At 37.1% G+C, this 18,493-nt stretch overlaps 1 protein-coding gene across 2 annotated transcripts in view; it reads right to left on the reverse strand.

The window, feature by feature from the left end:
• The window catches only part of SBF2 (SET binding factor 2), a 509,481-nt gene that overhangs the window by 325,119 nt on the left and 165,869 nt on the right, over nucleotides 1-18,493 (reverse strand). For both annotated transcript variants that reach the window (XM_036762802.1, XM_036762803.1), the window contains exon 3: nucleotides 2,979-3,116. In XM_036762802.1, coding sequence (XP_036618697.1) covers nucleotides 2,979-3,116 — 138 coding nt within the window. The remainder of the gene's footprint in view (nucleotides 1-2,978; nucleotides 3,117-18,493) is intronic.

The following is an 18,493-nucleotide window of genomic DNA, read 5'->3' on the forward strand; positions in this document are numbered from 1 at the left end:
TGGGATCAGATTTCCTAGATAGATCATTCTGGAAAGGTTATGGACACATTTAATGCCAAAGTATTTCTTGTGATTACTGACAGTATAACTGTATATCAGAAAGACAATATATCTTCTTAAAGTTGCACAACTGTATTTTGAATTATATCTGTCCCTAGGTGGTCCTTCCTTGGCTTCCAACTAGTGTGTCATAGCATACGTGGTATGAAGTAATTCAAACTAAATGAGAATTCAAGTATCTATTTTTGAGTTCATTAGATTGTCCAAAAATAAAAGAAAAACAGATTTTTAAGGACAGTGATAAATGGTTCATGCCAGAAAAGCAAACATCTTAAAACCAAGATGATCTATGAGGGAATATCTTTGATTTCTAAGTCAGAATTGGAGAATCACAAGATCACAGAACTGCAAGGACCACAGAGGTCATCTGGTTCAAATTCTGTCCAAATCATGTTTATTATTAGCTTTTCAAACTGTTTGTTCCAGATTTCAGACCAGGCGCCTGGACATAACTGCCTGGAAATTCCAGCTTGGGTCTGATGCCTGACAACACTTAACAGGCAAATTGGCTCCTTAACCCCCAAATTCACACTTAAACACCACTGTTATATGGAAAAAGAACAATCATATGTAAGAAGACTTTAAACTTTTTATGGTTTGCCCTTAAAAAAATTTTATTGCTATCTTTTGTTTTTACATCACTTATATTTTATAATATTCTCCCCCCCATCTTGCAGAGAACTATATCCCTTATAACAAAGAGAAAGAGAGAAAATAAACAGTTTAGGAAAACTAATGCGCGTATTGAGAAGGTCTGATGTTATATTTAGTGTGCCACACGTATGGTCTCCAAACTCTGCAGAACAGGGAAAGAGGTGCCTTCTCACGTCACTTCTTTTTTTTAAGCTTTCACAAAAAGGGTATTTAGTAAGTATCACAAAGACAGCAGATATAGAAATATCACCCACCTCTCACCAACCTAGACTATGGAATTCAAGCAGTTTTTAAACTCTGTTTTCTTGGATACTCCAAGGAAATCACTTATCCTCTGGTTACTATTTATGAAATAAGGAGAGTAATTTAGCCTCAAAGCTCATTGTGAAAATTAATCACCAAGGGTTTGTCAAGTGTTCTGAGAGGCATCTGATTGCAATAGGAATTGCTGAGAATTTATATTTACAATAAACTTGATTGCTGTCATGTGCAAGAGACAAAGAAACACTCATAAAATTTCATCACATAGTATGTCAAGCACAAAATTGAAATTAAAAGTGTCTTTGGGTTGAGAATTATATATGGCTACTCTACTGGTGCTTTAACAACATGCATTTCCTGGAGACACTTTGAAAACATCAACTTCTTTGCATTATTTGGGAACCAAATGCAGACAAATATAATTTTCCTTGTTGGCAGCTTTGCCTCTCCACCTCGCTTATGATAAGTTATCAGCCAAAGTTGGGAACTCCAAAGCTCCTGACTTTCAGTCCCCTGGGAGCACACTGTCTCCAGCGACACACCTCAGCTCTCCTGACTCCAACTTGGCTCTGCAGTCTTCCTGCAGCTTTTCCAGGTGCAGTTTTTTTCTCAGTATTCTTCCAGGCAAAAATGCCTAGGATAGGTGGTCTGCCAAGTCTGACTTTTCTGGACCTCACCACAGGCCTTTTGACTTGGTTTGCACTGATTCATATGTTCTCTCATGCGTCTTTGACTTTTTCATATTCCATTATAGTCATGTACCACAATTAATTCAGATATTCTTTAGTTGATGGACATCTAATTTGTTTCTAGTTCTTCGCTGCTACAGCAGTGTTGTTAAATGTGTTGTGGGGTATACAGGGACTTTCTGTCGCTGACCTCCTTGGGGTACATGCTTAGCAGTGATATCAAGAATATCATCATTTTAATCAGTTTCCTAGGACCCTTCCAAACTGCTCTCCAGAAATGGTGGGGTGAGACCAGCACACAGCTCCACCGACAGCCTACATGTGCACATACCTTTCCACAGTCCTTCCAACGTTCGTTATTCCCATCTTTTGTCATCTTTACTAGTTTGGGGTAAAACTTCAAAGTTGGTGGATTTTTATTTCTCTTATTATTAGTGCTTTGGAGCAATCTTTTCTATGGTTATTAATAGTTTACAAATACTCTTTTGATAACTATTTCTTCACATCTATAGATCACTTGTCCACTGAAAAACGGACCACCAGGGAGGCAAAGCCAAGATGGCAGAGTCAAGGCAAGGACTTGCCTGAGCTCTCCCCCAAACCCCTCCAAATACCTTTAAATAATAACTCTGAACAAATTCTAGAGAGGCAGAACCACAAAAAGATGGAGTAAAACAATCTTCCAGCCCAAGACAACTTAGAAGGCTGGCAGGAAAGTTTAGCTGCACCAGGGTGAGAGGGGAGTACAGTTCAGCAAAGGCTGTGCCAGGGAAGACTGGGCCCCAGCAAGCCAGGAGCAGCCTTGGGGCAAGTGAATCAGTGGTAGCAGGGGCAGTTTCCAGACCTCTTGGCTGACAGACAACAAGGAGACTGGACAACGGGTCAGAAGGAGATTTACAGGGGTTCCTTTGTTGGCACCAGAGCAGGACTCTGTTGCATTGCCTATACTTAGATCTGGGTCGCAGTCCTGGGTCCTAAGGGTAAGTCACTTAGCCCCTATCTGCCTAAGTTCCTCATCTATAAAATGGGGACATGATGGAGAAGGAAATGGCAAACCACTCCAGGATCTTTGCCAAGAAAATCCCATCAACAAACTCCATGGGGTCACATGGAGTCTGACATACCTGAACAACCGAACAACAATAAAAACAGTGCGCTCATCATATAACTCATCACCCATGTCACTTCCCGGAGGGCAGGTACCGTTGTTTTTCATCTTTGTGTTCATAATGCCTTTTATATAGCAGGAATTTAACAAATGCTTGTTTTAATTCAATTAAATTGGGTTGAATTTTTGCTATTGAGGTACTTTACCTGGAGGTTAATGTCTGCCTCATAGAAAGTTAGACACGAACAATAATGCCGATCTGAGTCAATATCTGTCAGGACAACCACGAAGAATGTTGGCTGCTTCCTCTCTCTGGACAATTGCCATCCTCCAGGCTGACAAAACTAATTGGGGAAAAGAAAAAAAGCAGTTTAATGTAATGTCAAAAGAATAATGAAAAATTAATATTATGTAATTACTAAAGAGACATATAGAGTATTCCAAAAGTTTCAGTGCAGTTTTAAGCTTAATACACTTATTGTTATATCTATGTATCTCTACTTCTGTATCTACATAGAGACAGATATGAGCACATACATGCATGTCTATATGTACATATATGTGAAGATATATAATTTCATATATGTGTATACATATATGACATATGTGTATATGTCCATCTCTCCTTATATTTCTGTGAAATAGTTTAGTAAAAATTTTTTATACAAAATACTCTTTAACTCAGTTATTAATGGCCTAGGCTTTACTATCCACTTGACCTATATTTATCTCTTACATCATGAAATAATTCAAATTTCACTTAGAAACTCATAACATCTGGTATGTTCATGAATATGTATATTGCTTTATAAGGACAGCCTGAATTTTCCATAGATACCATTCTGAGGGAAGGCAAAAAAGAAAGAGAAGGTTTTTTTGTTATCTGAGAATGAAGGAAAAAAAGGATAGAACTGGGTGGTTTTGGAATAAAGGCTATTCATGAGTAATTGCAATAAAAATAGCAAAGGGCATCAAGTTGAAAAAAGAAGATTGTCTAAAGTTCACTCTGAGGCTCACAAATTTAATTTTCAGCTCAGCATAAAGAAAAGAATAATCTAGCAATGTTTCTCAAAATATGTGTGCCAGAAAATAGAATTGGAAGTTATTTTGGAGTACTATCTCATTCTCTGATCTCATTAGCGCAACCATACCCTAACACAAGTTACTTTCTATTCCCACTAATAACAGCTCACATTTATAAAGTGCTATGAAGTTTACAAAGCACTTTCCTTACAACTCAGCAACCTTATGCCCCATCTACTTCTCTTTATTGGCATTCCTGATCACACACTCCCATTAGCACCTCTCTTCACTTTTACCCAGCATTAACCTATAGAGAACAAAGGCAAGAGCCTATTTCTAAAATGAGTAGAAGCTGCCACTGGTACTCTCCACTTCTTTATAAAACGAAAATACTGCCACATTTTTCTTTGGAGTTATACAATGTGCTATAGTTATGAAATGAAAATTTGCAACTAACTAATATAACACTTTTGCAGGTAGCTCAATAAATTAGTAATACAGCTCTAATCATCTCTAATTTTTCTTAATCTTAAAGTAGGGCTCAATAGCTATAACTATCTGCTACTTAAAATAAAGATCTATATTTTTAAAGTTAGAAGAGTTCTGTCCAAACACAAAAAAACTTTCTACTTGTGAGAAAGCATTCACATGCTTTCAGATAAAGAAAAACTCTATTTTGCACCCCCCCCCCAAGCCCAGGCAGGATAAACTAAGTTATCTTATGGGCTTTTTTCTGCCTTGATGGCTCAGAAATCCTCCCACTCTTCCCAAACCAGAAAGAAGAAAACCTAGGAAACATCAGCTCATGGCAGAGCTCAATACCACCCTTGTAAAGGTGTAGGTTATAGCATACCAATGGCAGCTTTATGTAAGTCAATATAATGTTTATAAAGCTTCTACTATGGGCTACGCAATATAATACAAACAATCTGAAAAGATGAACAAAGGAAGTCCCCAAATAACATTCAGCTTGCAAATCTAAATAAGAATAAATGTAAAATCCTACATATAAGTTCAAAAATCAATGAAGGAAGTACAAGATGGGGAAAAAGCAGCCCATATAAAAACAAAAAATTAGCGATTTAGGTGACAACAGGCTTACGTGAGTCAATGATATAGTTTCCAGAAAAATTAAAGCAATCTTAGACTGCAGAAGAATTTTCTATTTTATAGAAATAAAGTACCCAGATCATAGAAAGTAATAATCATTCCTTACTCTGTGCTAATTAGACGGAATCTGGAAAGTGTTATAATATGGACACTACATTTTAAAAGGAATTATACTATATAAGAGGCCATCAAAAGGAAGAAAACCAAAAGATAAAGGGGTATGGAAACCAAGAGTTGGAGCAGTTAGAGAATATTCAGGATAGAGAACAGATGACTAAAGGGAGATGTGACTGCTGTACACTGTACAAATGCTGGAAGGCTATCATGATAGTAATAGTCCACTGCTGCCGTACTTTACTCAGATGACAGGTAGAATACTGTGGGCACTACATTTTAAGATGGATTTTGATTGACTGGATAACACCCAAAGAAAGATTGGTAAAGGAACCTGCTTTCATGCCAATGAGGAACAGTTAAAAAACAACAGCTGGGATGTTTAGCTTGGAGAAGAGAAGAATTGGGGGAGAGAGAGGTGAGGACACAGTCTTCAAGTATTTACAAAGTTCTCACATGAGAGTCAAGCCTATAGGATCTGCGATTTAGAGATGAGATGGACCTCAGAGGTCACCTCATGCCATCCCCTTATTTTATAATTTTTTTTTAAAAGAGACCTTGAGAAGCAAAGTGATCTGCCCAAGATCACAAAGATATGAAAGTGCAGAGGCAGGATTGGAACTCAGATTCTTTCATTCCCAATCTGAAGCTTCTTTCACTGTTCTGACTGGCCCAGAAGGAAGAGATGGGAATGGTGATTAGAAGGTGATAGGGCCAAATTTAGTCAGGAGAGATGGAAAAACTTGTTAAAAATTAGAGCTATTGGAAAAGGGCGGCCTCCTTGGTAGTGAGTTTCCCAGTCCCAGGCTGGCCAAAGCCCTGGCATGATGTGAGCTGAGTCAGTATTAGCAGACCAGAAAGCACACGGGCCCAGAGGGTTGTGATTTTGAGTCACAAGGTTATTTTGGCTTTTATAAAAATTAGGATCAAAATATATTAGAGCTAGAAGGAATTTCAGATACTGTCTAGCACAGTCTTTTCATCTTATAGACGATGGAACTGAGGCTCTGGTGGCAGAATCAAGTCTGAATCCAGGTCCTCTGACTTCAAATCCAACACTCTTTCAAACAAAAATCATAATGATCACAATAGCAAGCACTGTATAGCGCTTACAACGTGCCAAGCACACAGCAGTTCAGTTAATTAGTTAAACGCCTTATAAACGTGACTTCATTGAAGCCTCACCACCCAGGGAGGCAGATGCTATTATTATGCCCATTTTACAGATGAGGAAATTGAGGCAGAGGTCAAGCAGTCACACAGCTAACAAACCAAACTGGATTTAAACTCATCTTCCTGACTCCAGACCCAGTGCTTTTTCCACTGGGCCACCCGGCTGCCTAGGCTGTACTCCTTCATGTGATGGTTGTTAATATAAAAAGACAATTTCTTCTATTTCACTGCCAGGTCTCCCTGCCCTCAAACCCCTTTATCTTTGGATGATTCCATTCCTCAGACCTCCATAGATTCCATCAATATATTCCAAGTCCAAACGTGTCCCAAATTACTAGATGAGTTTAAATACAGAAGTGAAACAGTGTGGCATGACGGATAGGGGGAATATGGGAAGGGAAAAAATATTTATTAAGTACCTACTCTGTGCCAGGCACTGTGCTCAATGCTTTACAAATATCTCATTTGATCCTTACAACAACTCTGAGGCAGGTGCTGTTGAGGTCCCCATTTCAAGCTGACAAAGCAGAAACAGAGAGAGTTTAAGTGATTTGTTCAGGGTCACACAGCTAGTAAGTGTCTGACGCTAGATTTAAACTCAGAAAGATGAGTCTTCCTGATTCCAGGTCTGGCATTTTATCCATTGCACCACCTTGCGGCCCAGGAGCTACCTACGGTGATGAAATCCTAAAGGTTCATCCTAAATGATGGGAATCAAGGAGGCAAGGGACAGAAAGGAGAGAAAAGGGGAAGGAAGAAAAAAGGAAAGAGAGGAGAGGGGAGGAAGGAAAGAAGAATGAACAGAAAGAACATGTTCCTTCCTCCCCGTTTGCCTCCACAAATCTAGCTCAGATGAAGTCTATCTACAATCTTTTTTTTTTTCCGTAGGTGTATATCTAAACATTATGTACACTACACATATTTTTCCCCTTTCAAAGAATTCTCATTTTATAACACAGCACATATTTGGACCTTGTTGAGTAATTCTAGTGTACTAGATTGTGGTTAATGAGGGAGAGTTCATCATGGCAAGCTTTTAACACCACCTTATTCCCTTTGCTTTGTTTTGTGTTCATTAAACTTCTAATTATTCACTCAGTTTTCCAGGAGTCTTACATAGAAGACATGATTCACTCATATCTCTCCCTGTAAAGGAATTACTTGATATCAATCAGTTTTATTTGAGCTTGAGAGCATAAACTGTCTCAGAGGCTAATGGCCCCTTGGGTAAGTTGACCATTGAGCTAATAGACTCATGGAGCTCAAAGATACACCCTGAGCCATGGTGGCACATTGCCAACTCCTTTTTTTTTTCAATGAATTCTCAAGTTTTCAATGAAGTCCATAGAGGATATATTTTAAACTGTTCAAATTGCACAAACTTTATTGACTTTTTAAAAAGAGGAAAGCTGAATGTATTTATACAGCTGTAAATGATTGTATTTTACTGAAGGTATATTTAATAGATATCATAAAATAACTTCATATAAGAAAATAGAGCTAATATTTCAGCACTATTTATCTGCATCAATACTGCTTCTAAAAATAAAATAAAAAAGCATGAAATATGTTTTATATACTATAAATTCAAGAGGAAGACAAATAAGACAAATAGCCTTACAAGTTAATGATAAATTTGTCTATCATTCTACAAGTGTTTTGTATATCATATCCACATTCGGTTTCCCAAGAGCTTCACCCATTTTCTTACCTTTATAGTCCAACAAAGTTTTTTCAGTTGTCCTATGTATTTCACAAGTTTTAAAATAAAAATATAAGAATTTGCAAATTAAAAAAAGTTTGTGCCAAAATTCCTTCTTTCAATGGTAAAAATGAACATCCTGCCTCCAATACCAGAATATTAGCCATCACAGACCATGACTCCTCACCTTAATGGATATATTTTTGTCTTTTCTATAATACATAAGGAGTAGCTCATAAAATCTTCAGTAAGAATGAGTCAAGGGAAATTTCAGGGAAAATTGTGGTGACATAATTTAGAGTTTTTCCTAGAAAAAAATTAAAACTTGCCATATTATAATAGGGTAGGAGTTATGTGGGCTGGGAAACTGGATCTGGATTTTTGCTGCTAGGACTTCTGTAAGAGCCTTACAGTCTATGCATTTGTGGTTTACTTTGGAAGTATGCAAGGTATGGAGGCAAAATCAGTCATGCCTATACAAGTAACATATTTTAAGATACCAAGCTCATTTGTTCAGTAGAATAAAAGAAGATTTTCCATTATGCAGTAGAGCTTTGCTTCAGAAATAATTTTTAGAAGGACAAAAATTGATTTAAGCTTTATATCCTCTTCAAATTTGCTAATTCATCTAAAACTGTTTATAAAGGTGAATGATATGGAAAGATAACTGAATGTTATAGCTTCCTCAACCTCCTTTGAGTGTAAGTTTCAGTTTATACTGTCATTGTATCCCAGAGCACCTCTCTATGAGGTCCTTCCCCTATATTTTGCTACAGCTACAGATGTGACTTGTACCAAGGGTTTTTCCATGTCTTTAGGTATTACACTACTCTCTCTCTCAAGGCCCTTTTAGACAGAGTTTTTGAGTGACAAAATCATTTCTTTAGATACAGAAGATCCAACTGATCATTACAAAAAACAAAACACACATAACGCACACACAAAATTGTCACTCATCATAGGACGCAGTCTTTAAATACCATAGCATTAAACAGATTTTTCCCTAAAAGATGTGTCAAGGGTGCAATATTTGAAGAAGAAATGGATGACACAGTTCTTGAAACTGTACATAAGATTCTGCTAGGGATATGAAAGAATGTTTAGACAGCTGGTAAAGAGAAGGGTCACTGAAAGATTGTGAACAGAATGATAAGGATTGAGCAAACAGGATAAAAACATGATTTTTCCCCTAATGACTTTATTGGCAAACAGGAAGAAATATGCTATCACAGGTGCAGGACTTAAAATGGTGAAAACTATACAGTCAAAACTAACTATCTCAAAAAATCTCACACCCTTCATTGTCACTGAGAACAGCATTTTGATGGGGTACCTCATTATCAAAAAAGATGTCATGGATGTTAAAAATGTTAAAAAAAATAAAATTGCTTTTATACATAAAATATTATGCTTTTTCCCTAGGAAAATGTTTACTACAAATGATCCTAAATGGACAGACAGCAGATGTATAGCATTTGCACGATTATTCAAATTCATAAATTTGCCGTGGCAACTATAGACCTCACGTTAGGCCTCATGAAATCCAAATAAGCCTTCTTTAGGGAAAAACAAAAACAAAACCCCTGTCTTTGGTGAAGTTTGTATTTAATATTAAACAAATATCAACACTTCTTAGTTTTTTTAACCAATAATGACTTGGCCTCATATTCAAATTAAATGTTCCCTTGGTGTACATTTTAGTAAACTTGTACATATCTTTGATCTAAATCCTGATACAAGTTACTTCAAGTGGCAAGTAATGCTAAGGATTAATTTGTCTGTAAAGAATTGAGCTGGTAATATAACATGGTTCTCTGTCTGGTTGAGACTTGTCAGCTGTACAATTTCTTATGCAGAGCATCAGGTATGCATGGGGAATCCAAAGTTCAGCTTTTCAGAATCTATTCCAGAGTTTCTCTGCTGAGACCAATAAGAACTCGTGAATGAATGTGACAATTTGTCAGAGAGATATTTTAAATCTAAACCACGGGGGCCAGGGCTTTTTTGTTGTTGTTTTTCCACAACTCACTATTTTCCTTCAATGTCATGGGGATAAGTTAGTAAATCTTGAGCTGAAAAAAAAATTCCATTTACATAATTGTAAATCTGTGCATTTAGTTAATTTATGTAAGATTTTTGCAAATTGTCTCAATGTTCTCATATGATAGTAGAAAACTAAAATTTGTCATTCATCTTAATAGTGGAGAACTGAATTGTGCAAGGAAAAATAAAATTTCTGCACCTAAAATGGGAGGAAGGGAATATGGTAACAGTGACTCTGAGATGTAAGATCCTGAAGGGTAAGCACTGTTTCATTTTTGTCTTTGTAGCACCAATTCTAGTCACATAGTAGGCACTTAGTAAATGCTTGTTAATTGACTGAAGGCTATGAAAGCAAAGCACAAGTTTCCCAAGTCAGAAAAGCTTTGATAAGGTGACAGTAAAAGGTTATCTGCTATGTAAGGACCGGCCTACCTAAGAACTAAGAAGGTCATAATTAGCAGTGTGGTCACTAGTTGACAAAGTCTTTTGCTGCAGAGCCTCTAAAATAGGCAAAAATATCTTCATTGTCCCTTTGTACTTCGTCAGTAAAAATGAGCAGCGAGTGAGAAACAGTACCTGTGTCACAAAAAGCTTTTATACTAATTATAAAGATTACTTTAAATGTTGATCCTCAATGTGAAATCTTTGTCCAATGACCAAAAAGTTTATATAGTTCTGTAGTAATTATATAGTGCTGCTAGGTGAAGTAGGGGACAGAGAATTGGGCCTGAAGTCATGAAGACTCATCTTCCTGAGTTCAAATCTGACCTTAGTTACTTACTAGCTGTGTGACCATGGGCAAGTCACTTAACCTTGTTTGCCTCAGTTTCTTCAACTGTAAAATGAGCTGGAAAAGGAAATGACAAACTACTCCAGTATCTTTGCCAAGAAGACTCCAAATGGGTTCACAAAGAGTTAGACATGACTAGAACAACTGAACAACTAACTAAATCACAGTCAAAGTAACATTCTCTCTATGACTGAAATCAGAAACCATGAAAGTTCTATCTAAATGGAAAAGTGGCTCAAAAGCTCTCCTACAAAATGCAAATGAAGGAGCTGGTGAAGCTGGTTTCCACCAGGAGCCAAAGGCAACAAGCAACATCATTCCTTAGGAAACCTGGTCACCTCTTCTTTCAATACTCATGATGAGCATAAGCAAAGAGACTACCATTAAGAAAATCTGCAGTTTAGCATCAATACATTGCAAGGGATGAAGAAGAGAAATTATACAAATAATCTAATAAGAGTATCCAAAGTAATTCGACATAATACCTTGAAATTCAGTTATTCCAGTAAGAAAGTGGACATGACAAGGTATAAAAAAAGTTGGAAAATGTTTCAAATTAAGAAATGAAACAAGTGAAAACTTATAACAACTTGAAAGCCTCACATCTATATATCTTGAACACTTTCTTCATAGCAATGAATGAATGAATAAAGCATTTAAGTACTTAGTATGTATGGAAACCCTGTGCTAAGTTATAGTCCTTGCCCTCAAGGAGTTCACATTCTAATGGAGGGAGACAAAGGAAATAAGAGGCTTCAGTCACAAATCTGGATGGAAAGGCCCAGGATACTTCAGGAGGCAAATGCAGGCAGACGGCAACACACCTTCTTTAGTGTCATTTCCATTAATAAAGTCATCTTTGTTTCTCATGAGGGTACCAAGAATTGTGGGAACTTTCAGAAGGTGCTACAACTCCTAACATTATACCATACTACAAGTCCTAAAAGGAAAGAGTAAGTTAGCTACTTTGGAATCAGAGAAGATACGGGGAGCTTGGGTAGCACCTGAGCAGGGTGTAGAAGAAGGGGAAGAATATCTATAAAGGGCAGACTGAGGGACATAGGCAGGGAAGGAGAGTCAGATGGTATGGACAGGATGGAATCAAGAAACAGAGAACAGAGTGATGCAGGAATTATAGATTACAGAAGTGGCCAAGAGCCCTTTCAACATGTTATTACCTCAGATGGACCACTGCTTTTACAGAGGAGGAAGCTGAGGCTCATGGAACTCAAGATCACCTAGGCAGTAAATGAAAGTGCTAAACTGATGTCCAGTCTTCTAACTCCAAATCTAGTGTTTCAATTCCACCACAACGTATCTCTGAAAGTGCCATTCAAATCCAAGGACAATGGATAGCAGGTAAATTCTAATAGCCAAAACCCCTTGAAAGAAGAAAGAGCAATAAAATCGCTCCCTCTTTTGGCAACCCACTATCAGACGAGACAGTAAGAGAGGTCAGGTTGCTGCTCAGGGCAGGCGGGAAATTAGTGGACAGTCCGGAGAAGAAAATCGCTGCTCGGTTCTTGTTTGCTTCTGGGGTTTTTCTGTCGAATCAAATTCTCTGTGGGCTGAAAAGGACAGAATAAAAATGGCTAACAGAGAACTGATGCCCATAATAAGTAAGACAGAGATGAGTTCTAGCCACCTGGCCCAAGTGAACCATATACTGGAAGAAGTGCAAGATATAATTGCTGAACTGTCAGTAATCTTTGAAAAAAACATGGAGAATAGAAGGGAGAACCAAAAAACTACAGTAGGACAAATGCTGTCTTAATGAAGGATTTCTCTTTCTCAAGAAAAGAAAAGAGAATGGAATATAGTGTGTTACTGTAATAGAAAGAGCACTGGTTCTGGAGTCATAGGCCCTGGATTCAAATTCTTCTGCTGACACTTGCTACCTGGGTTACCCTGGGCAAGTCAATTAACCTCCCTGGGCCTTTTTCTTCATTTATAAAAAAGAGAGGGCTATACTCAATGGCCTCTTAGCAACCCCTTCCAGCCTTATATCCATGATCCTAAGTCTGAAAACTAAAGGCTGGTGAGTTTGACGTCAAATCCTAGTCAAATTCTAGAATGCTTTATTTAAAAAAAAAATTGTACTCATATCTTTTGTTTTTATGTCATCTTTATTTGTGAATATATATCCTCCCTCCCCCCTGCCACTTCCCAAGCCTCCTGAAGACCATTCCTTGCAACAAAGAATAAAACAACCAGTAAGTCTGACAATATTTGTAATGTTCTATAGTCACAGATTTCCCACTTCTCCAATGAGGAAAGGAGGGCTTTTTCTTATTCCAGCTTCAGACCAAGCTTCTTGGTCATCATTATTACAAACATTCTGTTTCTCTCTCTTTCTCTGTCTCCCTGTCTCTTCTTTCCTCTCTTTTGTTCTTTCCATTTACATTGTGGTAGTGGTAATATAGACAGAGATATAGATATAGATAGATATATTCTGGGTTCTGATGACATCTCTGAGTCAGTTCCCATTCTTTTCTGAAGTCTTCACATTCATCATTTTATAGTGCAGTAATATTTCATTACATGCATGTACCACAATTTGTTTAGCCCTTCTCCAATCAATGAACAGCGATCTCGGTGACAGTTCTATGTTACCACACATACACAAAAATGCTGTCATGAACATTTGTGTTTGTGACCTTTTGGATTTGCCTTTGGCAACCTTGGGTTGTATGCGAAGCAGTGATTCTCTGTGTCGAAGGATAAAGACATTCTAGTCACATTTTTAGCAAAATTACAAATTGTTTTCCAAAATGGTTGAAAAAGTCACAGATCTAATAGCATACTGATATGCCTCTCTAGGCACATCAGAACCCCTCCAATATTATTTTCATTTTTGTCATCCTTCTCAAATTTGTTGGCTTTGATTTGCATTTCTTTTTTTATTACTGATTTGGAACACTCTTTCACATAAGGTTGTTAATTGTTTGCAATTCTTTTGAGAATCATTTATTCATGTTCTTTGACCCACCCTGACATTCTTCGGGAGTAGTCCCCCATCTTACATAATTATGTTAATTCTCTGTAAACCTTGGATATCAGACCTATATTGGAGATACATGATGCAAAGATTTTTTACCCAAAGCTTTTCCTTCGTATCTGAGTTACACTGATTTTGTTTATGCAAAAGTTTTACATTTTATTAAAAGTTTTATTTTATTTCATTTAAATTAGATGTTTTCTCTTTTGAGATCAGCTCTGTCCCTTGCTTAGTTTAGATTTCTCCCCCAGTCTTAGCTTTGAAAGGTACCTGATCTTGTTCTCTTCTATTTTTTATGGTATGATCTTTATATTCAGATCACATATCCTTTTTAAATTTAATATATTAAATAGTGTAAGATGTTGGTCAAAAACTAATTTTTAGAATGTATTATTAAAGGAATGATTAGTGAACATCTACAAAAGGAAATAGTTAAGCACAAAGATTCATCATAGCTTCACCAATAACAGGTCATGCCAGACTAACTTCATTTCCTTTTCTGGTAGGGTGAGGAGGGTGGGCTAGAACAGGTTACTAAACAGGTAATTCAAAGAATGGTACAGGTATAATATACCTCAATTTTAGTAAAACATAGGATAAAAATTCTAATGTTACTTTGTGAAATGGATGAAGAAATGTGGGTAACCTGATAGTGTGACTGGATGGATCCAGAAATAAATCCACGAATGGTTATGACACAAAGAGTAGTCATTAATAATTTAATGTCAACTTGGATTCTGGTCTAGTGGAGTGCCCTTCAGACATAAAGGATGCATAATTCTTCAGGAGTTCATCTGAAAAAGATCTGGGGTCAATTTAAATTGATAGTGTGATAGTGCAGCCAAGAAAGCTAACGTAAACTTAGGCTACATTGAGAGAGACATTTTCTGGGAAAAAGGGGGTGATAGTCTCATGATACTCTGCACTGGTCAGGTAATATCTGGAATACTATGTTCAGTTCTCAGGGCCAAATTTTAGGAAGGGCAACAATAAACTGAAAAGCAAATGAGATTGAATAAAATAAAACTTATGAAGCGTTTAGCACAGTGTCTGACACATAACAGTCTCTATATAAATGCTTATTCCCTTCTCTTTCCCCCTCCCATTTAGAGAACAGAAACCAGGATGGTCAAGAACCCCAAGTTTTACCATATAAGCATCAGTTGAAGTAACTGGGTATGTTGGAGAAGAGAAGACGTAGGTAGGGAGGATACTGGGGCATACATAGCACCTGGAAGATGAATTAGATTTGTTCGTCAGTTCACAGGCAAATCTAGGAGCAGCTGGTAGAAGTTGCAAAGAAGCGAATGTAAGCTTATCGTAGAGAAGAACTTACTAATAACCAGAGCTAACCCAAAGTAAAATGGAAGTGGTAAGTTACCCCTATGTTGACATCTTTAAGAGAGAACTGGATGATCACTTAGTGAATGTTGGGTCACTGAGTTCCTTCCACCTCTGGCACTCTGAGATTCTGTGATGTTACTATCAGCACATGCTACAGAACATTATAAGTTCAGGGCCAAGGAGTCACTGAAATGAAAGGTCTGCAGAACAGAGAACAGTAGCATGCAGCCGCCTAAAGGGCAAAGACTCAAAGCTGTAAAGATACCACATAGACATTCCTGAGTGATTTCATCCATCACTTACATGCCATACCAAGTGCCACACCAAGGCCCTCTCACCCTTTATAGCTTACAACGAAACTACCACAGTGTGGTATAATGGAATATACACTGAATTAGCTAGCCAGAAGACCAATGTCTTGTCATGGCTCTGGTACTTCCAAACCCAATCATTTGGGACAAGTTACTTCTTTCTGTGCTTCTATTTCCTCATCTGTGAAGTGAGCAAACTGGGTCAGATATTCCCTAGGATGCTTCTAGATTTAACATTCTATGATTCTATAACCCACCAAAAGGACAGCATGAGCTCTGAGTTGTTTTTCTAAGCAAAAGGATGGATTTGGCCTTAATCTATCGGCAGTCAACTCCCTTGTGATTAATGGCACGCATCTGCACGAAGAATGGACCATGACAGAGCAAGGGCTGGTGCTATAAAGTAGATATGGTATTACTGAAGATAAAGAATCTGGAGAATAACTTCAAACAATGTGGCAAAACTGATGTCTACTTAGAAAATGCCATATCAAGGAATCTAATAAAGATGCAGCAGAATATTTTAAAGCAAAGACTTTATGTAAATCCCTGAGTTGAAGAGACACAATTAGCAATATACTGTTGTTATAAAATTGAGACTATGGTAGCTATAAATGTAGAACAGTAGCTTACTGGTGGACATTCTTTTTCTTTAGTTAATGATATACATTAATATTTGCATATTTCATAAGAAATGTGTTTATAAATAAGAGTTTCTTCTGTGGTTTATTAACGTATTTTAAAATTGTTGCTGCTCCATAAAATATTCTATGAAAACAAGTTTATTTATCTAATTTGTGAGCTCAGATACTAGATGTTTTATGTAAACACTAGGTTATGTTTTATGTAAGTGAACAATTTTATTTAAATGAGAAAAAATTTAATATTTTTCAGAAAACTAGTACAATACCTTATTTGGCAGTACAGGCAAAGACATTCAAGAAACCTATCAGCTGAAAAAAATCTTACTATTCTAATTGAGATTAGGAGATTAGTAATGGAGTGACTCACTCCTCTCTAATGGAATGTGAGCACTTGTGCTTAGGAGAATACACTCATTAATACAAGGCTGAACAATTCCCAAGTGCCAGGTCATCATGGAATATAGTATTCGGGGTGTAATTTTATCCAAAGCTATAAAAATGTACTTTGTTCTTTTTGTCCAAGCATATTGATATTTTATTGCCATGAGAATTTCCCTGAAGTACCTGAAAGTTCCACCCATTATGGGCAGCACTGGGGCTCTGCCTTCAGGCTCCTCAGCCTGTTTTCACTCTCCTTTTCTTCCATAGTCCTGTCTTCTAGGTTAGATTTTTAGCTTGCTAGTATATCAATTTAATTGAATTAAACAAGTATTTATGAAGCACCTATTATATGCCAGGCACCAGCCAAGAGCTGGGGTTATAAAGACAAAAATGAAAGCAGTCGCCAACCTCATGGAGTTTATATTCTACTGGGAGAAAACAAGAGGTAGACAGACAAAGAAAGGACGAATATAGACAAAGTAGTAGGAAAGGTTTGTGGGCATCAGAAATGACTTCAAGCAGAAAGTGGCACTTGAAATGAGCCTTGAGTGGGGCTGAGATTCTAAGGCATGCAAGGGAAGAGGGAGAGCATTCCAGGCATGGGGAACAGCCTGCATAAAAGGCATGTACAAGGAATGGAAAATAGGCCAGTTTGACTGGAAAATAGACTATGTAAGAGCAGATAATATGAAATAAGTCTGTAAAGAAAGGTTTTGTGAAAATCTTTAAATGCCAAACAGAGAAGGTCTGTCTCCTATTTCTATCCTCTAGTCTAAAAGGCCAAACTATTTCTTCCAGCACCCCGTGATCTCTGAAGAAGCAAAACTTTTTCTCTATATCTATTCCCTTTGGCTTCTTATTAAAACTAATAGTTACTTACCTAGCTGCTACCTACCACAAACAATTCACTCAGCAGTTTAAAGGAATCCTAGCTTCTCTCTCCCTTCTCTCCTCCCTTTGGTATTTCCACTAAAGTACTCTCCTAGCCCTGCCCACTTTGGGCAATCTCATCCTGGCTTGTGCTTCTCCCAATGTTCTTTCTGAAAAGGTCTTCTTCCTCCTACACACCTTTCTCCCAGGCATTATATCAGTCCACATGAACTAGTGGTGAGAATGACACTTACATTTAAACCTCTTAATCTCTATTCCCATCTTGGGTCAGCTGTTAATCTGCAAACACTTTAAGCAGGAGTTATTACCAAAAGAATCTCCAATGCAAATGCCATAGTTGCAAGACTAAGAAATAGCATTAAACAAAAAAAAATGTTTTTTGTATAAACAAAATCTCAGCACTGGCATCTTCAAAGTGCTCATTAAAAATACTAAAATTGTTTTTCTATTTAGGCAACCTTTTATTACCTGTTCCAAAAGAAAGGAGCCCAAATACATACAAATAATACAAAATAAGAAATATGAAAGTCATTTATGTTTGGAATGTTGTCAAAAACATGTTTAATTTCCTCACAACTTACTTAACCTAGATATTTTTATGAATTAATTACCAGGCTACACGGTTCATGTTTTAGGGGTGAGGGAAGGGTAAATAGCAGTGGAGAGGCAAAGAAAGGTAAAAACATATTTTCAAATAACTGAAAAGTAAATTTCAAAACTCAGCTATTAGGGTGTACTTGAAAGAGAATTTGGATTCAGGGAATCTCAGCTCCGCTACTTACAACTTTATCTATCTTTCTGTGCCTCAATTTCCTTATCTATAAGATAAGAGAATTGGGTCACATGATTTCTCAGGTTCTTTTCAGCTCTAAATCCTACAAAGGAGGTGACAGGATAAATGTACCTCTTTAACAACTAAATACTACAATGAACCCTAAACTAGACATACTCTCAAAAGTAAGAAAGCACATGCAATATTCACTTGGTTTACCTGTCCACTTAGTTCTCCAGTGTTTTTCTGGCAAATAATAGCATTTTAGTCAAAGGTTTATTTTTATTTTTGACAAGAAAGCCTTAGCCTATGATTGGTTCTTTTTTGAAGTTATCTGGCAGATCAAAACTATTTGCAATATATAGTGACTTTGTAACAGATTATATTATAGCCACATTTAGAAGAGCACAACAGACTTTGTTGAG

The sequence above is a fragment of the Trichosurus vulpecula genome, chromosome 6 (assembly GCF_011100635.1).
Source record: "Trichosurus vulpecula isolate mTriVul1 chromosome 6, mTriVul1.pri, whole genome shotgun sequence".
NCBI classification, from domain to species: domain Eukaryota; kingdom Metazoa; phylum Chordata; class Mammalia; order Diprotodontia; family Phalangeridae; genus Trichosurus; species Trichosurus vulpecula.